We start from the raw sequence: 24,292 nt of genomic DNA, 5'->3' as shown, positions 1-24,292 counted from the left end.
AAAAGTCAAATTCAAGCCTAAAGAAGTGAGGCTCAAACAAAATAATAACTTCCTGAACAAACTCATTAACATTAACATTTATATGAGACTTGATCTAGCTTATATATAATATTACTATATTTTAATATCTATACTTGTATTAAAATATTCTTCGATAGACTTAAAATTGGAGTATGTAAGTTTGTATATTCAAACGATATCGAATTATTATAATTGATCATTTATTATAAATATAAATAATCTATTCGTAGTATCTATGACATATGATTATGATGATATCTCTTTATTATTAGATTAAGATATCAATTGGTTTTCGATATAAGCAAGAATTGAATTTCATATCCCTTATCCAACTATTACAGATTTGATCAGTGGAGCCAAGAGAAACACCCTTCAAAATAAAATTATATAGACAAGCATGAACTTTTAGTAAGGTTCAGCTCGGTTCGTTCCCAAGCCCAAATCAGGAAAGCCCAAGAAACAGGGTCCAGGCCCATTCGAAGCTTTCAACTTCTGCGATCGTCTTCTTGTGCCAGCGAAGAAAAGAGAAATTCCCAGCACAGAGAGAAATTTCGCTCCAATGGCTCAGATTCCGAACCTAGACAATGCTCCTCTCAATCTCACATCTCTCAGGTACGCTAAACCCTAATTTTTCCACAGCAATCAACTTCTATAACAGTAATTTCAATTCTCGTTTGCTAATTGTTCTTTGGTTCATATTTCAGAGAACAGTCACAGAAGGAGCTCCTAAACATCCTCAAGAATGTGAGTCTCTCTTTCTCTCTATCTCTTTATCATTTCTCTGTTTGGTTCCCTAGAAAACCACGGAAAATTAATACAGTTAGTAGAACTTTGTGGCTGTTTTCAGTTATGAGTGGAATCTATGCTTTCCTGGCTCCCAAACATTGAGGAACATCGGATTTAGGGTTCTAATTCAGTTCGCATTGCTTGTTTATCACTAGCAACATTCTAGTGTTTGAAATTTTGTTGAAATTGATGATAAATATTGATTTATCTAATTATTTATTTATGTATTTAAATTTTCATGGATTTATAGATTCGAGGGAAAAAGTGCTTGGTTATTGATCCGAAGCTCGGGAGTTCTCTCTCATCGATCATACAAACATCGCTTCTTAAGGCATTTTCTCTCAACTTACATCTTCAATGGAACTTAGATTATGAAGAAATTTGCACTTAATAATTACAATGTGCACTTGATTTTAGATTTTTTTGGAATCATTATGAGTAGCTTTGTTTAGATTCAGTATTTTATCTTCGAAAAGATTTTGTTGGTGAAAAGTATAGCCTGGCTGAAACTAACAGAGCTCTATGAATGCGAATTCTTGATAATAAGTAGCTGATATTTTTGAGAAATTGCTGCTAATTACAAACAGGGACATGGGGTTGAGTTGCGGCATCTTTCAGCTGAACCACTTCAAACTGACTGCACCAAAGTGGTTTACCTTGTCCGTTCTCAGCTCGATTTAATGAAATTCATATGTTCAAATGTTCACGATGATGTCTCGAAGGGACTTCAAAGGGAATACTTTGTTTATTTTGTCCCTCGCCGCACGGTTGTATGTGAGAAGGTAATGTTTGTTGGCAGTCTATCTGTTTGTAAAACCCAAGCTATTTGTATTTATGGTGAGTAGCTTTTGGTTTTGCAGATCCTTGAAGAGGAAAATGTTTATAATTTGATGACTATAGGGGAGTACCCATTGTACATAGTTCCATTGGATGAGGATGTATTATCATTTGAACTTGACCTTGCTTATAAAGTATGTAAAATTTGTTTTTATCTGTTGTGCTGATTTATATTAATTATTTCTTTTTGTGCTTCTGATGTCTTATTTTATTTTTTTATTTTGCTTTTAAAATTTTTTTTTTTCTGTACATCTTAGGAAAGCCAAGTTGATGGTGATACAAGCTCACTTTGGCATATTGCTAAAGCCATTCACAAGCTTGAGGTCGTGAGATTTTACTAATGTAATTTAGTTAATTCATATAAGGGATGAAGCCTTAAAATAATTTGACCTATAAAGAGAGAATATTTCTTTGAAATATAATAAATCTTTTATGAATGCGGATATTTAATATGGTTATATGCTCTTCTTGTATATTTTTTGCATTTACCTGAAAGGTTTGCATTGATTTATGTATTATAGTTTTCTTTTGGAGTGATACCAAATGTGAGAGCCAAAGGCAAAGCATCAGTGCGTGTTGCAGACATTCTAAACCGTATGCAAGCAGAGGAACCTGTTAACTCACCTGATGTAATTATCTACAGCTTCAAGTTCCTTTTTATGCAAACTAAGTTGAAAAAAATGTATTTTTATAAAATGATGCACACTTCACTGCCTCTTACTAATGTTTTGTTTGTTACTACAGATGGTTGTGCCAGAGATAAATACGCTCGTCCTTTTAGATAGGGAGGTAATCTTTTCTTCATTCCCTCTATTTTACCATATGTTCTCTGATGTGAAGTCATGCTAGTTGCAAATGATATGCAACCATGTGTTGAAAAATTGTGTATTTTCTTAACCTACCTTATGAAATATAAGCCAAAAGTTTACTAAAGACAACTCAGTGCACTACATGTCGAAAAAAAGGGACCAAAAATGACATTAAATTGAAAAACCTATATTCCAAAAGATGACTAAGTATGACCTCAAAAAAAAAAAAAAAAAAAGAGAGAGAGAGAGAGAGAGAGAGAGAGAGAGAGAGAGAGAGAGAGAGAGAGAGAGAGAGAGAAGATGACTAAGCACAGCTAACTGCACTGTAAGCCCAAAATGAAAATGAATAAAAATACCCTTTACATTAAATTAAAAAAACCAATACTTTATATACTTACTAATCTAACTTCAGTAAAATATTGATTTGTGGGTTTGGTTTTAATTTGTTTTAGAGTTGAATCTGTATTGTTATTAAAAATGAATCAATTTCCAAATATTTTATTTCCGTAGGCTCTTGTCAAGAATTTCAGATTTAAATGCTTATTCTATTCTGTAATACCACAAATCCAGTTTCTTATCGGAAGAAGAATGTAGAGAAATATAGAGAAGTTGATAATAAAGAAAGGAATTATAAGTTCTTATTAAGAACTGGCAGTTTGGCATGCTTCAAAATTTGATTCACATGTAAAAAAGGGAGAGAAGGTTTTAAGCTAGTTCTCATTTTTGAGCTACTTTTGCAATGTCTATCATATTATAGATCCTTGCTGTTGCTTAAAGTTGACTATTCCTTGGCTGCAGGTGGACATGGTTACTCCTATGTTGACTCAATTAACATATGAGGGGCTACTTGACGAGGTAAGCAGAGGAAGTAGGCCCATACTTATGCAATGCATAATTGTTACCTGGCATGATAGTTATGACCCTGGAATGATGTGATTGATAAGTTTAATGATTTATAGTCCCCGTATTGTCCATATACAAATTCAATTAGCTTGGTGAAAACTCCTACTCCATTAAGAATTTGACTTTGTGAGACTACTGAACCTCTAATTGCATGACCATCAGATTGTTTTAGTTTTATTTATGCTCAAGCTAAATCATTAAAGCTCAATCTTTTAAGAGAAATTATTTTTGTTACTTTCTTGCATGGGCCTGAAATGGGATGCCTATTGGTTCTGGTTATATCGATTTTGTTATAAGCTCTCTAATATGTTTACTGCAGTGTCTGCATGTCAATAATGGTTCTGTGGAGCTGGATGCATCTATCATGGGTCTCCAACAAGAGGGAAAAAAGATAAAAGTTCCACTTAATTCGAGGTAAATTATTGTCTCTGCTTGATATATCTTGCTGCTCTTGACAACAACAACCAAGCTTTAATTCCAAAATTTTGGGGTCAGCCAAAATCCTCAATAAACTAATCAGGGTCAGCGACATGATTCTTTTCCTCCATCTTTTCAATCCAAAGTGATCTTTAATCTTTTTAATTGTTGTTTCTAGTTATACTGATTTTTTTTCTAAGATATGGCTAAATATTACGTTCAATGTGGTGGCTAAGCCTCAAATTCTCCATGAAGCTATGTGTATGTGTGTATGTAGTTATGTATACCGTTCAAAAATCGTTTCTAAACTTATCATACATATGGATCAAATAATTGTATTAGAATATGATATGCATAATTTACTAGAAAGGCATACAAATGAGGGATCAAAGTGTACAAAATTTTGCAGATCCTATGAGGATAGCAATAAAGATACCTTTGGTTTCACATGCGCATGTCACAAAGCATCTTAAGAATTCCAAAAATTGAGTTTCAAAATGTTTATGCTCTTTCTTTTGTTTCTCTCTCTCTCTTTTATTTTTTATGAAATGCTTAGTTTCCAGAATAACCTAAAGGATGAAAAAGCTAATATCTCTGTACCATATCTAATCACTAATGTTCATGAAATTTTACCCGCCGCAGGAGGGGGGGGGGGGTGTAGTTAAATATTAAATAATATTTTCTCTATCATATGACTAATATTTAACATTCAATTGTGGCGACTAAGCCTTGGATGTTCTAATGTCGTGTGAAGTGTCCTTTTTTGTAGATTCACTTCCACAGTTCCACAAAGCCCTTTAATCCTAAGTTAGTTATTATATTACTTCTCTATTTTTTGCAGATGTATGTTAGATGCTCCAACTGTTTAATGTTGTTGATATCTTGCATACCATCTGTTAGTTGTAGGTACAGAAGGGAAAACATCAATTTGGTGCCAAACTATTATTTATTTACCTATTCTATTTTTCTTGGATTATATGTTGATGCAAGAATTTGCTAGTTGTCCCAAATGCTTTCACTAAATATATCTTTTCCTTCTTGGTTGTTTAGTTCCTTTCCAATTCTTTATTTGCACCTATTCCTTCTTGTCACATTCACTTACCGCTGATGGTCTAAATTTTTTAGTGACAAGCTGTTTAAGGAGATACGGGATCTCAACTTCGAAGTTGTTGTCCAGGTTGATCTATTTAAACCAGTTTATATTACTTGCAATCATAGCTTATACTTCAATTTCCAAATCTGTCTCTTGTCAGTTGTCTAAAAAAAAAAAAATCCCATTATTCTTCTTGGAGTTCTATTTTCTTAGTTGCCATCTGCAGTATGATTGCAGATTCTACGTCAGAAAGCAACATCCATGAAGCAGGACTACACAGAAGTGACAACAACTGTAAGTGAATGGTTTAACAACTGAACGTTGCTGTCTCTTTTGTGTTTATGATTGATGCAAACTTGAATATTTCCATGAAACTGATGTTAGTGCTAAAATACATTTGTCCAACTTCTCTGCTATAAAGTTCAAGTACTTTAGTAAAATATGTATTAGTTTTAGTTGTTACTTACTAGTTTGGATGTAATTGCATGCATGGTTGAATAGTTCAACCCATAATCGAGTGGATTAACATGATTGTTATGTGATTGTTTACTTATGAACAAAAAAAGGAAGATTATTAATGTGTCAAATGATGCACTATCAATTACACCACACATACAGTTCTCTCCACAAAACACAATCAGTATCTCAATACCTTCCTTTCTAGACTGTTAAATGAAGTTGTAAATGTTTTCTAATGGACTGCTATGTTGTGCACAGACACAGTCAGTTTCTGAATTAAAGGACTTTGTCAAAAAGCTGAACTCGTTGCCAGAAATGACTGTAAGTATTTTCCTACCTTCAATTTTTCATTTTCGAGATCTTTGTGGGTTTCCAATTGATTTTAATTTTCTGGAATTTGTTGCTTTAGAGGCACATAAATCTTGCTCAGCATCTGTCGACATACACATCAAAGCCAGCCTTTCTTGGGCAACTGGACATGGAACACACAATTGTTGAGGCACAGAGTTATGACATGTGAGCACAATTTCTACTGTTATCTCCAACTTTTGAAGACCTAATGTGTTGATTATATGCCTTTTGCTTTATAATATATGTGAATATACTCAATGCAAAAGCATGCTGATTGGGTAGTAAATGGTATACTGAATTCAGGACTAAGGGTTGATGCACTGCTTATGGCCATGTAGTTATGATGTTATTATCATGTTTACTGAATTTCAGGACTAAGGGTTGATGTGCTGCTTATGGCCATGTAGTTATGATGTTATTATCATGTTTGTTTGTTTAACTATCAGCTTATGGTCTTTCTGTTCCTGACACTTGTTTGACTTTCCAGAAGCACCAATTGTTCTTAAACCTAAAACCAAATTATTGTTTTTCATCTTTGGAACGCATCAAAGCTGTCCAACCACTCTACTCAAAGATATTTTTTTTGTTGGATTGATGAACTGTGCTGGCATCTTTTAGGTGCAGCGCCCTTCAGAATTCAATCAAGTATAAAAAATAAATGTCCCCCCTTTTTGATTGGTGATAGTACCTGTTCTGAGTCTTCTGACCTGTGCTACTTGTATCATATGGAATAACTGAAATGGCATTCTTTTTTTCTTTTTAAGCAATTGTATTTATAATCTTTCTTTGGTTACTAAAATCTATGCATTTTTGGTATCTTCAAGTCGTTTCTCAAGATCAACTCCTTACAATTTGTCATAAATACAATTTATGGATTCTCAGTCCCCTATCCTAATTTCTTTTTTTTGATAAGTAGTCCCCTATCCTAATTTCAAAAGCATGAAACTAATGCAGATGCTTTGAGTACATTGAAGAATTGATCCATAAGCAGGAGCCTCTTGTCAACGTCCTACGTCTTCTCATCTTATTTTCCATTACAAGTTCTGGGTTGCCCAAAAAGCAGTTTGACTATTTGAGGCAAGACTTCATGCGTGTTATCATTACTGTTAATTCCTTGGGGTCTTCCATATTTTGATTTTGTTGGCAATTGAATTTTGTAGCAATTTTTACCTATGTAATTTTGTGGATGTGTATTTTTATTTATTTATTAGTTTTAACTCTTGGTCTAGGAGAGAACTACTCCACAGCTATGGATTTGAGCACATGGCGACACTGAATAATTTAGAAAAAGCTGGGTTGCTCAGAAAGCAGGTTTGGTGTCATTTTGCCTTTATAATCTAGCATTTCCTACATTTGATTTTTGTAGTCAATTGGCTATGTTAACTGGATTTTTATCAAATTATTGGATTCACGGTAACATCATCTGAACCTTGCAGGAGTCAAAAAGCAACTGGTTGACAATTAAACGTGCTCTACAACTTGTTGTTGAGGACACTGATACAGCCAAGTATTATTCCATTTGACCTTGTGATTCAGTTCTTCTTCATAACTGAAAATATTAAGAGTTTGGTCCACATTTACATCTAGGGTGGTGGGCTCATGCTTGCATGTCTTACATTCCTCACATTGATTTGTACCCTTTTAGTGTACCCAGATTTCACAATATGGCACAAGTGAGCACCTACATTATTTACTCATCACAGGGGTGTCTCATTTGATAGAATTATATAACCTTATTGTTCATGGTGTGCAAAACCAAACACTATGGGGGGATGATGCAATATAGTGTGTCATAGAATTTTTTACAAGAATAAGCCACTTCAGTAGATGCTGAAACACTTATTGGGTGGGCAGAGGCAAACGATAATAGCAAGATGGACTTCATTATAAGCTTGATATTCACTTCTAAATTCTATATAGTTTCGTGGTGGATTTCATATTCCAGTGCTTATATTTAGAAGTTTCTCTCAGAAAGCTGTATGATGATGAATTACGGATATGGCTGCTCTTTCTTTAGCCAGTTTTACAATTCATATCTATTAAGGCCTTGTGGCTGAAATGGCACCTCCCCATGCACAAAGTGCTTGGGGGACTGGGGGGAAAGGGTTTGAGTTGTGAGTTAGCAGCATACTGTAATTATCTCTAAAAAAAAGAGGGTTTTCGTTCCCTCTATCCCTCTATCTCTTTTGATTCTAATCTCTTGGTGTCACTGAAACAAATTCTGCAGTTTCTGGAACTATTTGTACCATATTTATGCATTCCAAACTGTTCCTTATTACATAGGAAAATATAATACACTTAATTCTGAATCTAGCCATATATACTGTTTTTAGGTTTTATTTTATTTTATTTGTGTATGTGTGTATTTCACCATAGCACTGTTGTGTTTCTTACTAACTCTTTTTGTGTTTTCTTTATATGTTTTTAGGTTTTATTTTATTTTATTTTATTTGTGTGTGTGTGTATTTCACCATAGCACTGTTGTGTTTCTTACTAACTCTTTTTGTGTTTTCTTATGTAACAGCCCGAATGATATTGCCTACGTATTTTCTGGATATGCACCTCTTAGTATTCGTCTTGTTCAGCATGCTGTGCGGTCTGGATGGTCAGATTGATTCTTTATTTGTTATTATTATTATTATTTTTTTGATGGGTTATTTTCTAAGTTTCTTACAAGTTCTTGTTGTCAGCAATACATGTTATTACCTTTAACATAGGAAAAAAAGAAATAGATTATTGCCTTTAGTTCATCAGTTCTCTTTAGCCTAATTCTTGTCACAAATTGACTTTTGGGGCGAATAATAGAAAAAAAAATTTAAAAAAAAAAATTATCCTGGTCTTAATTTAGTATTGTTGTTAATATTACTAAATTGAAAAAGAAAAAAGAAAAAAGAGAGGAAACCTTATAGTGTTATAATGTTCAAACCAAAGCAAATCCAATGTGACTAACAGCAGCCTCTTGAAGTGGATCAGTGATCCCACCATGCTTTAATGTTTATATTAAATCATCACAATTAGTTCTAGGTTCCTTAGAAGCTTACAATTCTATAATTGCCACATTAAGTGATAAGACTCCAATAAGGGTCTTGGTATCAAAGCTCACACATCATGTGATACCTCAATTTCTGGGGGTGTCTTGATTCTCTTCATAAATACCATATGCAGGTTTTTTTTCCCCAAATTTTCACACGCACATTTAAACTCTGGCATTTTTGTATATTGAGAGCATTGCTATTATCTTGTTGACATTTGAAACATGATGGACACAGCCTCTGCCTTGAAGACCTGTAACAGACAAGCTTATTATGCTATCATGTGTAGAGTAACAGAGCAAGGATGGCTCATTTGTATTTTGCATAATGTTTACACATGTTTGGTTCTGCAAAGAGTGATGGTTGTAATGAGATCTAAGGCTTTTTTTTTTTATAATAATTTTATGTTTATGTTTTTATGCTTTTTTTGGCTAAAAGTTCTCTAACACTCGTTTGGGAGATCATAAAGGAATAAAATGGAACGAGTAAATCATGGAATGAAATGGAATAGAATGAATTTAAGTAATGGAAAGGAATTATATGAAATTAAGTAACGTTTGGAAGTTTTAAAATAAAGGAATGAAAGGTTTGGGAGTAACATAGAGGGAAATGAATGAAATCATTTAATCACAATATTACTATTAGACTCTTGTTTTAAAATAAAATAAATGACTGAATATATAAGGGTATTTTGGGAGTTTTAGTAAAAATTTCATTAAACTTCATTCAATTCCCTTTTATTCCTCCCAATTTTGGGGGGAATGAAAATTTGAAGTTTTGAGGGAATAGAAAGGAATGAGTGTTCCATCCTCCCCATTCCATTCCCTCTCACTTAAACTTCCAAACAAATGGTTGAACTTTCTATTTCCTCCGTTAAAACTCCCAAACAAGAGAAAGAAAGGAATATTCTAAAAATTATTATTTTCATTCAATTCCATTCCATTCTTTCCCTCCTCCCAAACGAGGGTTAAGGCTATGTTATCTTTGTATGTGGTGTAGTAGCTAAAGTCTTTTGGCCTTAGGTGTCTAGACAAGTTTCATTACCCGACAGGTGCCTAAAATGTTGATCTCTCGATCCTATGGCATTGGAACATGGCCATAACATGGCCTTTGTTGAACCCCCTGAATACCCCACTTATTTTGTGGCCCATAGAAATGTGTTGGTTCCATTCATGGGATAGAAGTCAAGACATCATTGCGACAATATCTACAATTGTTCTAAATGGTCTTTTACAACAATTACCACAATTGATTCTCGCTGCTTTTGGATTATGAATTTGAACTTTTTAGGAAAATTTTATTTTCTTTCTTGAAAGTGACAATTTGACCCTTCAGGCGTCCTATAGAAGAAATACTGAAGCTGCTACCAGGACCACATTCAGAAACAAAAAGGGTAAACTTCTCACGATCATGCACTCTTTCGATCTCTTTTCTATCCTCACAATTTAGGTGACTCTTGTATGCTGTACTATTTTACAGGGCAGATTCTCAAGCAGTCCATCGTATGACACCCTGCAGGCTCCAGCTAATATAGACAAGTATGTTCAGCTCGTCCTAGTATCTAGGATTCTTCTTTATTGACTTTCTTATGTTGGGTCATTTTGTGTTTAGTGACAACAAATCTTTTAATGATGACAAGCCTGTACTTATGAACATTAGACTTTGCTGATAATTTTAGGAGCAGTATCACATTCCATTTCCATAACTGAAGCAGTTGCCCCCTAACTTTTACTGTAGTTTTATTTTCAAATACAATAATGTCACTTAATATAAGAATGGGATGGAGGATGAGGTCATGATTTCAAAATCCATTGGTGCACGTGTGACTTACCAATAAAAAAGAAAAAAGAAGTGCTATACTCTCCTTTATTCTGACACTTCTAGACATAATTCAGAGTTGCTGATGGAAGGCGGTCTCTAGTTCTCGTTGTCTTCATTGGAGGCATAACATTTGCAGAGATTTCCGCTCTTCGATTTCTCAGTGCTCAGGTGTGTCAAATTTGTTGCATATATGGAATCTACTCATCTGGTATAACAATTTTTTGAAATTGTACATACTGTAATACCTGACCATTTTTCTTCCAAACATCAAAGTTTTGAAATTTCTGAAGATCATTACCAGCCCTGATTTGACTAGCTGGTCATAATGGTCTTTTTGTGTATGAAGTTATACTGTAAATGGCCAATCAAAGATTAATTTTGTTACAGATACGACAAGTTTCATGGAATTGTGCATCTTGCTTTAGTGTTCCAGACTGATTAACCAGTTACAATGATGTCTATTTTCATCCTCATTTTAGGTTTCTATAATGTTTGAGTAACTTGTTCTTGCAGGAAGGGATGGCATATGATTTGATTGTTGGGACAACCAAAATTGTCAGTGGGCATAGCTTAGCTGAAACATTTGTAGAGAGGTTGGGCTAGGGTGAAAATTTTTGTATGTTTTTTCTTTTTCTTTTTGTAAAGTCTTAACTGGCTATGAGAGTAGAAACTGAGGGTTGTTGGCCTGACTTGAAGCCCATGTAGGGCATGTTGAACTGATTATATATCTGTTAGCTTGTTGAGAGGAGCGTGTACGGTTTTCTGGCTTCACCTTTTCTGTATTGATTTTGTGAGGTCAAATCCCAGCAACCCTTTGAAGGAATTATTTGGTTTGAATACAAAGAGAGTATTTCCACTTTGTTGTGATTATTTTTCTATGGCTAATGACTGTCAGCATTGCATACATGAAATTGTGAAGTGTAGAGCATCGTATGCCTTAGGTGTTGTTACCAGAAAATTGAAAATGGAACCCATAATCCTAATCATGATGGTCAGACTTAAGAAGCAATCTTTCTTGCTTTTCATCTACAACCTATATAACACCTGATATACGCCATCCTTAAAACCTAGCCTGCAAACATATTTCTTCGTACACAACACCAAGTCCAACGCTAAAAAGACTATTTACATTTGGGTGAAATACATTGTTAATCTTTGAAGTTTCAAATGCGAGCTATTAGTTCTGAATTTTTTAACAAATGAGGAATGTTACCTCTGTCAACTCCTTTTAGTTTTCTTGACTGTGTCTAATGAAGTGATGAAATGGTAATTTTTTATTATAAAAAAATTACACACATGCTTGGGTCTAACGGATAAACCTGTTTTATTTGGGTCTTTCCCCAATTCAAACCCGTTAGAAGATAAACCCATATTCACACAAGAATCCGATAGAGAGAATGCGTTTGTGTGCACTTTATTTTTGCTAAGAATGGTCTAATTAATGTAATAATGTTGTCAGTAATAGCTAGTTTGGATTGATGGGAAGTAGAGCAGCGTTGCCAGAAGTTAGAGAATTGAATGGCAGAATAGCCTAAAGGTTGAACGTGGCATTTTTTAATCAATTAGAAAAAAAAAAACCCAAAATTATTTGCCAAAAGCCCATCATCAGTGTAAGCCCGAGACCCATATTTGGACCAAACTGTCTAGGACCTATTGGACCCGAACCGGTTGGGACTGGTGGCATATAGGTTAGGTTTGGTCAAGGGTTGTAATATTAAAATACCAGTCCGGTCCCAAAAATTGCTAAGGGCCGACTGGACCGGATTGTTTACATCCCTAGTTGTGATATACTAAACGTGCAATTTGTGTAGAGTGCTAAAATTAATTTTTGTTACCATTTTACAAACTTACCAAAACTATTTATTGTCAATATATATATATATATATATATATATATATATATATATATATTATTCATGTAGCAAGTCTTGAGTGGTGGAGTTGTAGACCCACCACTTCTACTTCACCACTCACGACTTGTCATGTGAGCAAATTGTGGCAAAAATTGTGGAAAAAATTATGGTCCAAGCATTACTCAATTGGAATTTATAATGTCCAATTTTCATTACAATTGTTTTTTATGATTATGATCAAGGCAAGAAATTAATGTGTGTATAATTGTATATATATATTAATGAAGAAAACTAAAGTAAATATATTATATATAAGTAAAGTAAATAATAAAGTCAAGTCAAGTAAATAATAGAGTAATATTATAAAAATTAAAGTAAATAATAAAGTAAATAAGTCAATACTTAAACATAAACAAATTAAATTACAGTATTGTCAAAAAAAAAAATATTGTCAAAATAAACACTAACAAGAAATAGAGGTAGAAGCATGTTTTTCCAAGTAGGAAAGAATGAAGCTTACAAGATTAGATATCTGGGAAGGTAAGGGAAATCTGGGGAGAATATGAAAGCTAAAAATTAAGTTTTGGTTACAATTGAAGAGAAGTAGCCTTTTTTTAGAGGCACAATTTGAATAGTGAATAGCGAACGGTAAATTTGACTTTTTTTTTTACTATTCACAGTAGCTTTTTAACAGCTTTATTGGTATGTGCTGACAATAGTGATGTAAGCAGTGGTTTCAGCAATTTCTTCGGTATGTGCTGACAGTAGTGATGTAAGCAATGGCTTCAGCAATTTCGTTAGTAGGTGCTAATAGTATCATCTTTTGCAATTATAGAGCTGAAGCAGGAAATCAGTCTTCAACTAAGTCTGGAGTAGCAATTGAGTCATGCCCAACCAAAGTTTGATCATAGGAGTAATAGGGATTATCATCTTTTGCAACAGAGGCTTCGAAAGGATGCCTTGAACTCATCATCTGAATCATCATCTTCATATATATATATATATGTGTGTGTGTGTGTGTGTGTGTGTAGGTGAAAGATTTTTACCTGTTGAGTTAAATCCAGTGAAAATGAATTCCATTAAACTAACTAACAACAACACTAGATGGAATGAAGTCAGACGTAGGCGCAAGAAGCTGTCAAAATTAGAAGTGGTGAAGAGAGCTTTGAACATCCTTGGAGAGTTTCACGCAACCAACTTGCACTAGGGAGGATACAAAATGCAAACCACCAGATGGAAGTTATATAAGGTGGAAGTGGACGAAGTTATTTTCAAGCAACAAAGGGAGGTTGGTATAGGAGGTTTGTAAAACAGGTCTCAAAAGGAATGATAACATGCCTGTCACTTACCTGCAAAACACTCCTAAGAATGTTTCATATTATGTAGCTTGGATTGAAGATTGTCCTAGTTCCATTTCTAGTGCAATTTCTCTTGATGTATCCAGTTTTTAAATTTGATTGAAATTCATTTTAAACAAATATATAAATAAACAAAAACATCAATACTAGATGGAGTCTGAGAAATTATAATAAAAAAAATCTTGAAAATAAAAACCAAATTTGAAGCTCACTCTAGTGTGAAGGCAATGAAAAAATTATTTGGTATTTGTAGTCAGCTTCTTGGTCTAGGTTTGTAACATGTTCAAAATAATTTTCTTGGATTTTTGAGTGTTGAAATTTTAGAGATATTATAGCAGTACTTATTATAATGTACCCCCCAAAAAAAGAGACTGAAAAAAGAATTTAGTGTTCTGGCGTCACCATAATCCACAACAAAGTAAACCTTGCAAGTTGCAACAGAAAATTTAGCTTTTCTAATATTTTCTCGCCGTAATAAACACAGACACTGCTACCATAAAGTGACATTTTATTTGGTCATTATGAATAAACGAATATGAAACTTGACTCTTTGTACAACACCATATACAACAACAGAAAATTGATGAAGCATATAGGTAGAGTTACAAATGTACATCCGACCACCCGTATTCTATGAAAGTTCTGTGAAAACGTTCGTGCCATGCTGCCCTTCGTTGCAAAAGGCTGGGTCTTGAACATGCTGGTCAGATTTATAAGTGTTCCAGTGGACAATCTTTCCTGCTTTTCATTCCGATATAACTGATACATGCCATCCTTAAGCAAATTTCTTTGTAGATAAACACCAACTGAAATGCTAAATTGAACTTTCTTCACGTATAAATTCTTATATAACTAGATTTCCTGCACAGCTTTCTGAAACATATCTAGGATTTAAACTTTCTTCATACAAAAGATGGCACCAACAAACTCCTAAAATACAGCTAGAATTTTATGTATTAACAGTAGCACCCACTTCAATTCGGTTGAGGAGCTCTAAAATACTTCCAGCTTTTCTCTTTGCTCTGTCAGTGCCATTCTCTGACAGTTCCTTCAATGCCTCCTCTGCACCAAGCTCCTTTGATAGTTTCAACTGCTCAGAATCACCTGTGCATAATGACCACAATACTGCTGCAGAATTCTCCCGGTTGCGTGGGGAACCAGTTTTTATAACCTCCACTAAGACTGGAATTGGCTTCGCTTGACCAATTGCGGTCTTCCCTTCTGGATGGCTGGCAAGAATGGCCAGAATTGCAAGTGCTTCATCCACCATCCCACCTCCAGCATCCTTCAACAATCTCATCAATGGGGTCACAATACCAGCCTTTACAGCCCTTGCCTTGTTTCCCTGATATATTGAAAGATTGAAAATAGCGGTGGCAGCATCCTTTTTCCCTCTTGGAGTCCCCTCACAAAGCAATGTTATAAGAGCTGGGATAGCCCCAGCTGCTCCTATTGCCACCTTGTTCTCATCTATTACAGATAAGCTGAAAAGAGTGGCAGCAGCATTTTCTCTAGCTTCCATGCTGCCATTTTTCAATACATCTACTATATCAGGTATTGCTCCAGCATTCACAATAGTTCCCTTGTTACTATCATTGATGGAAAGGTTGAGGAGTGCTGTAACAGCATGTTCCTGTGTCCGGGGATCTGGAGAGGACAATAGTTCTACAAGAAGTGGTATGGCTCCTGCCTCAGCAATGCATACTCTATTATCTGCATTCCTCTTCGCAAGCAACCTGAGCTCACCAGCAGCTGCTCTTTGCTGTTCTGTATTCCCATTTGCTAGTTTTTCCAATAAGGCATCAATAGCAGCACGATCACAGTCTGAAACACTGCCTCCTCCTGATTTCTTGCTTCTACAATTCGCTTGCTTTTTTGGAAGCTCAACACCATTGCTTTCACACCATAAAGCAATCAGACTCTTCAAAACGTAGTTAGGAGTTAGGGCTGTGTGCAACAGTGTCTGCTGTGTCTTAGGACAGGTTTTATGTCCTGCGTCAAGCCATTTTTGAATGCAAGACCTTTCATAAGTCTGACAAAAAAAAAGGTAAATATTTCTTTAGTAATGACCACTGATAGTCTGATACAAATAAACTGTTGTAAACTTAAAACTGTTAAGGCAGCTGCCAGTTTATACCTGTCCAGTAGAGACAATCACAGGATCTTTCATCAATTCAAGAGATATTGGACATCTGAAATCATCTGGGATAACAGGAGATCTGTGCTTAATCAAGCCCTTTTCACCCTCAGAGGTCTCCGCTTGAGGATTTGCAGTCAGAACCCAGTCCTTAATCTTCTTAAGGAGGGATGACATTTTTTCAAAGCAGTCCCCTGGATCTCCATTGCTTGAGATAACCATTTCATGGAGCGCAAGTGACTCTTTCTTTATATCATTGATAGTCTTGAGATGCAGCTTTTCAGAAAGTCTTTTAAGTACTGCTGGGTCAGGTTCTTTTTCTTTCTGTGCTGTGGCTAAATCAATGTCCAGTTGTAAATCAAGTGTGTCAATTCTTCCCTTGGCTCTTTGGAATTGAGCATGTACTAGTTCAATCTGAAAGAAATAGAAAAATGTCCCACCAATTGTTAAAACTTTCAAATTAACTAAATGTTACTTTTTGTTAAAATTCATTTATGAACAATATTTTAGAGAGCATTTAGGACTATTTACTCTTTAAAATTGAAATTAAAAGGGTAAAGACTACTGCTGAATTATATGATGTTGCTTGTAAAAATTATATGCTGATAATTCTATTCAAAATAAGTTGGGTTGTAAAAGTACCTGTTCGCGAACTTCCTCAGATAAATTAAGTTTATCATAGTGAATCTGACTCAATGCTGCTTCAATTTGTTCTGTCACCAGGTGGAACCTTTCAGCAATCTTTTCCCTTTGAAGAGCCTATGACAAGTAAGACATTTCATACCTCAAAATTAATGATTTTAAAATCAACTTGTTGAGAAACAAACATGAATAGAAATTAAGCCAAATTACACACGGTAAAAGTAAGTATCATACGCCTGGGTGGAAAATGTATTTAACAGTTTGTAGTATTGATGGTTATATTATTTTGTACTAGACGACTTGAAATAAAAAAATGCCCATATCTAGTTCTAGCTAAGAAAATCACGGTTCAAGTACAGAAGCATCTGTAATCACCATCTCATAACTTTTTCACTGAAATGCAGAACCCATTCATGTAAAAAAAGAAGAATTCATTTCTCATTTCTCAAAGCACCCCACTCCCTCCCCTCCACCAACAAAAAAAAAAATCCAAGCTTTGTGGAATTCATTTCTTAACATGCATATGCAAATCCAATTTGATAAGACAACATTCATGTACATTAAGCAGAAAAGGAACTCCAAAATCTATAACCATATCAGTTTTTATTAAAAACAAAGTCTTCCTCCAACCAATTACATGGTGGTCCATAAGACCATCCATGTTTATTAAACTCATTAAATCATTTATACAAGTCACATAACTATTAAATGGGTTATGTGACTAAAAGTATATGCGGATGCTATCATAGAAACTTAGGTCCTATTTTTAATCTCTTCCTAAATTCAATGGGCACACTTGGATTCTTACTTTTAACTCTCTGATCTCCCATATACCAAAATCACACTTTGAACAAGAATATAGACATAAATATCCAACTTTTATCTATGCAATTCAATTCCTCATAAACCACAAACTATAACATATACCCAAGTTTTATTTTCCTGTTCAACAAATCCTTGCGTGTGTGTTTTGACTTTTGAGTTAAAAACCAAATATAAAATAGAATGATGATTTCTTTGAGGTTGCTTTTAAAAAAAAAGTCAAATTCTTCACCATTTTAGCCCAAGCGAAGAAATCCCACTTTCCCTCCTCTTTTTCTCAGCAATCAAACAGAAATCAATTCATTTTTAAAAAAGAAAAAGTACCAGATAGAGCTTGCTGCCACCGTTGACCGAGTTGAGAAGTTGGGTAGCGGAATCCAAACCGAGTCTGAGCGATTCAAAAGCCTTAACCACGTCATCGTCAAGCCCTTCCTCGCTGTCCCTCAATTCCTCAAACAAAGGACTCAGCAGCTTCGCTCTCCGAACCAAGTTCCCATACATCTTCTTGCACACGTTTCGGCAATCCGATAACTCAGAGATCGCCTTCGTCGACTCACTGAGCCGACTCAGCAACAACTCGCCCTCCTGAGAATCCTCCATCGGACCCATCTGGGTCGCCACGATTCAATAAGAAGAAAAAAAAAAAAGTTTTGAGCTTGAGAATTGGATTGGTTGGGAAATATGTTAAGGAATTGAAGGGTATAATTGGAAAGACAAAAAACACATGAATTTTTGCAGAGGTTGTCTGAGAATTCTGAAACTGAAAGAAAGATAGATAGGCCTTAAGGTTGTAAGGGGCAGAGAGACTTGAGGTTTAAGATTTGTGTATGAAAGAAAGGAACAAAGATTTATTTAAATATTTTTTATTATAGTAATATATAAATAAATAAATGGAAGTATTTTTAACATGTAATCATAGCCTTAGGAAAGTTTTATATAATTAATTATGGGATTATTAGAAAATTTTAGAAACACAAGTTGGGAAATTGGTTACTTGTCTTTATATTTTACTGTTGACCAGTTTGGTGAGGAAGTTGGAATGGAGGGAGATGGTACCAATTTTTTTTATTATCTTTTTGACAATATTGTCCTCTACATATATATATATATATATATATATTTTTTTTTTTTTACATGGGTATGTTTTTGTTGGTTTGTTTGTCTTTTATTTTGGGAAAAAAACATAGTTTTGGAAACAATAATGTGAACCTTTTTAAATTTTTTTTTCTATTTTTACTTTTTGATATTAAAAGTAAGAGATCTCAATTAAAAACAATAAAAACAAAATAAAATTACCTTGGAGATTCCAAGTGATTTTACTATCTTTGAGATATATTAAAATTTCCTGAAGTACACAAGGGTTTCTTTTCGTCAAGGTCATAAGTCATATCTCATCCTTCAAAACTAGAACCTTCTAGAATTGATTTTTCTTTGTGTTATTTCAATGGAAAGTAGTTATTTGAATTTTTCTAAAAAAAAGTATATAATAATAATAATAGTTCTCAAGTTTCCCAATATGTAAAAACAATTTTTGAAGCTCCCTACCATGTGAAGCCAATGGGAGTATTAATTTATATTTACCCCCACAGGGTATTTAAGTGATAGGTTTATTGGTTTGAAGTGTAATGTAAATCTAGAAACTCTAAGTTCAATCCACTACATTATTAGTTTATAGAATTTTTGTGATGTTTCACGAGTAGGGAGTAGATTAATCTGGTTAAAAAAAACGAGACTCACTTCCTTACACACAAGTGCACTTAGCTTCTTAATCTGGGTTTTTAACTCTTTTGTAACATGTTCAAAATAATTTTCAATGATAATTTTTGGAGATTTTACAAATATAGCTCTACCAATAATATAGTAAAATAATTTTTCTATAATCATACATTTTGTCATAACTTAATAATGTGTGTAATTGTAAAGTTGTAACATAAGTTGTGTCTACGATTTTTCTCCTAGCCAACAAAATTTATAAAGGTTTAACCATTTAGGCAAAACAAAAGGAGAGAGAAAATCCTATCAAAAAAAAAAAAAAAGGAAAGAGAAAAAGAAAAAAGAAGGGTATAATGGACCATATGGGGAAAGCCATTGTTGTGGACCAGGCAGCTTTTGCGTGTTATCATCAGAGTAGTTGCCTTTTCTTCCCGCGCAGAATTGTCAATTGGACGGCCAGGATCTTTCCAGGTACCAACCCAGACTTGGCTACACTCGAGTTGAATTTAAGCCAGACCATATAACCAATAGCTAATTGCCAACTGGACCATATTATTATTGTATGGTCTATTATATAATGTAATGATGGTCAAAGATACATTTAAAAAGTTAACGGTCATGTTTCATGCAATATTTAGTTGGGTCCATAGAAAAAGATGAGACTTTAATGTTCATGACCCATGACTTATTATTGTTTTAAATTTTTTTTTATATAAGATATAATTTATCTTCTAGCCTAATGTAAGTATATATGTGTGTGAAAATCCTTCTTAAAGTGATCATCGCACAAAAAATGTATTATTTAAAATTTAATTCATCACAAAAATAATTGTGGCAGAAATATTATGCATTGATTAAAAAATTAAACGTAAACAATGAAGGGGTATTAATCAAATGAATTAATATTGCTTCAATTCTTGACTTGATCAAATATATATAATATATATCAATGCCGCAAAGCAGCCATTAGATAATTTAAAAACTATTTAATTAAACATTTCTGAATTGTTCCCACCATACAAAACAATTTAGAATGTCTTTTTTGTGGAGAGGTAATTGGTATAATCTTTTTATGTTACGTTATCATAACATGAAAATATAAGGAAATGTGATCTAATTACTCATTGGGTATAATTTTTTTCATCCTAACCCCACAATTTAATCTTATTATCTTTTAGATCATTAAGAACTTTGTACATAGAAATATGTCAATTAAACTACAAGACTGTTACAAGTAAGTAATATATCTTTACATTTTTGTTTACAAATATTTCCTAATTTCAGCTTTCATTTATCTTGTTACGTTATAAATGTGGAATTAAACTTGAATCTTTAGAGTAAAAAATCAAAATGAAAACAAGCCAAAGATTTAACATATTTTGATGCGTGAAAAATGAAAACAATAACACCAAACGATTAAAAAAAAAAAAAAAAAGGTGGAGATATGTTAGGTGAGATATTGATCTTTGTAAACAACGAAGTTCAAACGTGTCAAGATGGGTTTGGTCAACAACGCGTTAAAACTAGCCTTGTTGGCAATGAGGTGGGTGCGCCGGCAAAACTATACATGACACACAGTCACACAGACAAACCCCAACATGTCATGTCAGCACATATCTCACTCGTGATTCATTTCGAAGGGGCCGCGCACCTTGCCCAAAAACTAGCCTTGACGTGGACAGCATATCAGGCATCAGCAGGGCGGCTGAGTGTATTTGATGGCTAAGACAAAAATTTATCATGTTTCATATTTAAAATTACTATTAAGTAACATGAACCACCAACAGCATTGATTTTTTTTTTTTTTTAAAGTTAATAAACATAAAAAAATTGATAAATTTTTTTATATTTGTTAATGTAGTAGATTGATAGTAGTGGGTAAAAAAATGGTGTTAGTGGTGAATTTAGTTGAAAACTAGTAAAAGTTTCCTAACTCGACTATTGTGAAAAATGTTACTTTCTTTCTTTTCTTTTTTCTTTTAGAAGTGTTACATTCACAATATTTTTCATTAACAAATCTTAGGTGTTAAGTTATTTCTTGTTTTCTATTTGGACCTACCACTAAAATTATTTTTTTTACTGTCAATAACAACCTTTAACAATTTACTATTTAGAATTTTTCGTAAAAATGTGGTGGATATAGTATTTCTTTCTCTTTTTTATTTGTTTATCATTTGATAAGAAAATATTACTTTATTTATTTGTTAATATTTCTGCTTAATTAATACTATTGGTTAAAATTTGAGGGCTTTTTTTTTTTTTTTTTTTTTTCACTTGGGGCCTTAGGCGGCTGCATCAATGGCTTATACCATTGAGTCGGCATTGGGCATATGGGCCATGTATATCATCCATCATTTTGTCTTTTATTGACGGAGAAAGAAGTAGAGTTCAAATTACATCTGATATAACTCTAAAGGTCTGTTTAGATACTGCTTATTGTTGAAAACTGAAAATAATGTAGCAAAATAATTTTTAAATGTATGAATAGTACCGTATGACCCAGTTTTAATAAAATTTTTGCTGAATTAGACAACTTGTGGGTCCCATGAACAGTGCCATGGGACCCACTGAAAGAGATGCAAACGCATTGAAATTTCATTTAAGCGCAATCCAAACCCAACCTAAGTAATACTACACTATTTAATAATTTTTTATTTGATAAATCTTTAAAAAATCTAAGCGTTTAATTATATCTATATGTTCACTATGTTCTTAATACGTACACCAAGTTTTGTGTTAATTAAATGCCACTTACTATTTGATCTAGAAGTTCATATTTTATGCAGAATTTTAAATGCAAAATCTTAAGATTTTAGCACAAGCTTGGTGACATAGTTATTGATGTTAGACTACTTAAAATTTTGCAAGCATATAAACTATAAAAAAGAGAATATAATTCAACAGTGGATTTGTTAAAATTTGTATTGAATAAATAAATATAGAATGATATAACACAGCTTAAAATTATACCAGGTTTAACTTGAATCCAATCAAATATATATATTTTTGAGAAAATATGGGGGTAAAAAAAAAAAACTGAATATCCGTGGGGTCTTGTATGGACAGTAAAGTTATATAAATTTCTCAGAAAACAAAAAGTTATATAAATTTCTCAAAAAAATATATAATGATAAGTCCTTTTAATAACAGATGATAGATAGGATAGGACCAAGCCAAGTTTCATGTCGGACACCAAATGGAGCAAGATGAGATCTATTAAAAATCTATTAGATTTAAGTGTTATATTCTTAGAGATATATTAAGTATTCAATAATATATTGTCAAACCCAGTTTTACTTTGTGTGTAAGTCAAATTTTTTATTTGTGTTACAAATCTATTAACCATAGTTAGTATATAGTTAGTTTAAAGTTTAGACTTTAATAAATTTGTACTTCAAATTTAGCTCTTAAGGGATTATTTATTGAATGTAGCTCGTTTGAGTGAATTACGTAACCCTTGTATTTTTGTGTTACTTTACTTTATGATTTCACTTTGGCATCTATTTTAGAATATTTAGTTTAACATATGTATAAAAAAATTTATGAAAATTATTATGTTTTTAAAGCATAGGCATTGTTTATATGCAACGTCCAAACATCAATTTGCATTTTTTATTTGTTTTGATCGAAAAACAATATCAAAGTCTCAACCATAATCATTGTATGTGCAGACTTTCCGCGTGATGGTGTGAATGATTGGACTTGGGAGCCACAGGACAATGTTCGTGCAACAATGGTGGTCGGGCAGGTCGGCAATGGATTAGGATCCGGTGTAGGTGTACCGGGTGTAATCCACCCATCTCCTCTTACATATATATATATATATTTTTTTTTTCTCACTTTTTACCTTTTTAATTTTTACTTCTTTGACCTTTTTTCCTTAATTTTTTCAAATCAATGGTTGAGATTGAAAGTGCTTTTTATAATTATCAATCTCAATCATTCATAAAAATTATATCAAGTGTAATATTTAAGGTATTACACCTAATTTTAATCCGTTGGCAATATACCTGTTTCGGTTTAGTCTTTTCTTTTGAGCTTAAAAAGATGAAGATGAAGCTATTTCTAAAAAAAAAAAAAAAAAACCTCTGATGCCTTTATTTAAGAGAATTTGGTGGCATTTTTTTGGGTCATGTGCACTACAAGAAGTATTGGGTTGGTAAGATAGCAATAACTAGTTAATCAATATATATATGTATCTTAAATTTTTTAGTTTGACTATTTTAGTTTTTGAGTCTTAGTCTAAATTTGTTAGTTAGATGTAATTTGGTATATTGAGACTTTGTTTTGATGAATATAAAAAATTAGGTCCAACCGTACGTATGAATATTAATCATTTGTTGAATAGTGAATAATTGAATTAAAGCCTAATTGTTTTATTAGACCTAATTGAATGGTCCCAATAACTCAGATTAGACATGTTAGCTTATGTAGGTTTTTTGAGCTACAGTAGGTTGGTGATTTCTCAACTTGAGTAGGTCATGTTGTTTGTTTGATGGACAAGGCTGTGACCGTTTGAAAATTTCTTATTTTATGTATCTCATTTGATAATGTGAGACAAAAAGCTAAATATTTATTAATTTTTAACAAGTTGAAAGTTAGATTATTTAAAATAAATTTGAGACAAAAAGTAGTGTGAGATCGGCAAACAATGGATAATTTAAATAAAAAATTAGTTTTTAATCGGTTGACAAACAAATTTTATTTTATTTTTATTTTTTATACAAGATAAAATTTCTATTCTAGCATAATCTAAATGTATATGTGTGTGAAACTCCCTCCTGAAAACTTGAACCCCAACCCTTGCCTTTCACACCCCACAAGCATTTATACTTATAGAGTGATTACCGCACCAAGGGGAGTGGTGGTGTTGACAAACACACTCTATGTCTTGCTACAGGCTTGAAATGATGTTGGGGACATTATTTGACGATGACTTTATCAAGGCGTAATTGCATATAACAAAAATTAAATGTTGTGAGAGGTAGCATGGGGAACTAAATTTTTTGAAGTTAAGTTTACTAACTACGTTAATCGTGGCCAAGTGCAAAATTTTGATTAAAGATAATAGAGGATGAATAAACAATATCCACACTAATTTGAAGTAACACATAATTGCAAAGGAAATAAGTTCGACGCAAAGATAAACTACTTGATTATAAGGAAAAGGTAAAACATACATTGGAAAGAAACTTACTTGCATTAATGTAACTAGACAACACAGTTAGTGCTAATTTT

General features: G+C 33.2%; 2 protein-coding genes across 3 annotated transcripts; one reads left to right on the top strand and one right to left on the bottom strand.

Annotated features, from left to right (window-relative positions):
* The first annotated feature begins 493 nt into the window (after positions 1–493).
* Positions 494–11,385, top strand: LOC142640777 (vacuolar protein-sorting-associated protein 33 homolog). Of its 2 annotated transcripts, XM_075815036.1 has the most exons (23): positions 550–633; positions 726–765; positions 869–926; positions 1,058–1,138; positions 1,395–1,589; positions 1,668–1,778; positions 1,902–1,967; positions 2,166–2,273; positions 2,389–2,433; positions 3,252–3,308; positions 3,676–3,770; positions 4,899–4,950; positions 5,104–5,160; positions 5,584–5,646; positions 5,735–5,841; positions 6,631–6,753; positions 6,906–6,987; positions 7,113–7,183; positions 8,201–8,281; positions 10,044–10,101; positions 10,188–10,246; positions 10,604–10,697; positions 11,043–11,385. In XM_075815036.1, exons 5-23 carry the CDS (start codon positions 1,488–1,490, stop codon positions 11,130–11,132), a joined length of 1,521 nt encoding a protein of 506 aa, XP_075671151.1. In that variant the 5' UTR covers positions 550–633; positions 726–765; positions 869–926; positions 1,058–1,138; positions 1,395–1,487; the 3' UTR covers positions 11,133–11,385. The 2 variants fall into 2 exon arrangements, with proteins under 2 accessions (XP_075671150.1, XP_075671151.1); XM_075815035.1 differs by lacking the exon at positions 869–926 and having other exon boundaries at positions 494–633.
* Positions 11,386–14,228: 2,843 nt separating this feature from the next.
* On the bottom strand, positions 14,229–18,170 carry LOC142640498 (U-box domain-containing protein 14). Its single transcript, XM_075814623.1, has 4 exons — positions 17,666–18,170; positions 16,520–16,636; positions 15,878–16,291; positions 14,229–15,772 (listed from the first exon to the last, which is right to left on the bottom strand). Exons 1-4 carry the CDS (start codon positions 17,948–17,950, stop codon positions 14,690–14,692), a joined length of 1,899 nt encoding a protein of 632 aa, XP_075670738.1. The 5' UTR covers positions 17,951–18,170; the 3' UTR covers positions 14,229–14,689.
* Between the last annotated feature and the right edge of the window lie 6,122 nt (positions 18,171–24,292).

Source organism: Castanea sativa, chromosome 6 (genome assembly GCF_040712315.1).
Source record: "Castanea sativa cultivar Marrone di Chiusa Pesio chromosome 6, ASM4071231v1".
Taxonomy (NCBI): Eukaryota; Viridiplantae; Streptophyta; class Magnoliopsida; order Fagales; family Fagaceae; genus Castanea; species Castanea sativa.
Note: the sequence above shows the minus strand (reverse complement) of the source record. Positions and strands in the feature narration are given on the sequence as shown.

What these genes read in the sequence shown, in the direction of transcription:
- LOC142640777 (XM_075815035.1), top strand. Translation starts at nt 581, where the DNA reads ATGGCTCAGATTCCGAACCTAGACAATGCTCCTCTCAATCTCACATCT. An exon ending in ATGAGGGGCTACTTGACGAG is followed by an intron (nt 3,309 to 3,675) that starts GTAAGCAGAGGA and finishes TGTTTACTGCAG; the next exon opens with TGTCTGCATGTCAATAATGG. An exon ending in ACTCGTTGCCAGAAATGACT is followed by an intron (nt 5,647 to 5,734) that starts GTAAGTATTTTC and finishes TTGTTGCTTTAG; the next exon opens with AGGCACATAAATCTTGCTCA.
- LOC142640498 (XM_075814623.1), bottom strand. Translation starts at nt 17,950, where the DNA reads ATGGGTCCGATGGAGGATTCTCAGGAGGGCGAGTTGTTGCTGAGTCGG. An exon ending in CTGAGGAAGTTCGCGAACAG is followed by an intron (nt 16,292 to 16,519) that starts GTACTTTTACAA and finishes TATTTCTTTCAG; the next exon opens with ATTGAACTAGTACATGCTCA. An exon ending in TGATTGTCTCTACTGGACAG is followed by an intron (nt 15,773 to 15,877) that starts GTATAAACTGGC and finishes TTTTTTTGTCAG; the next exon opens with ACTTATGAAAGGTCTTGCAT.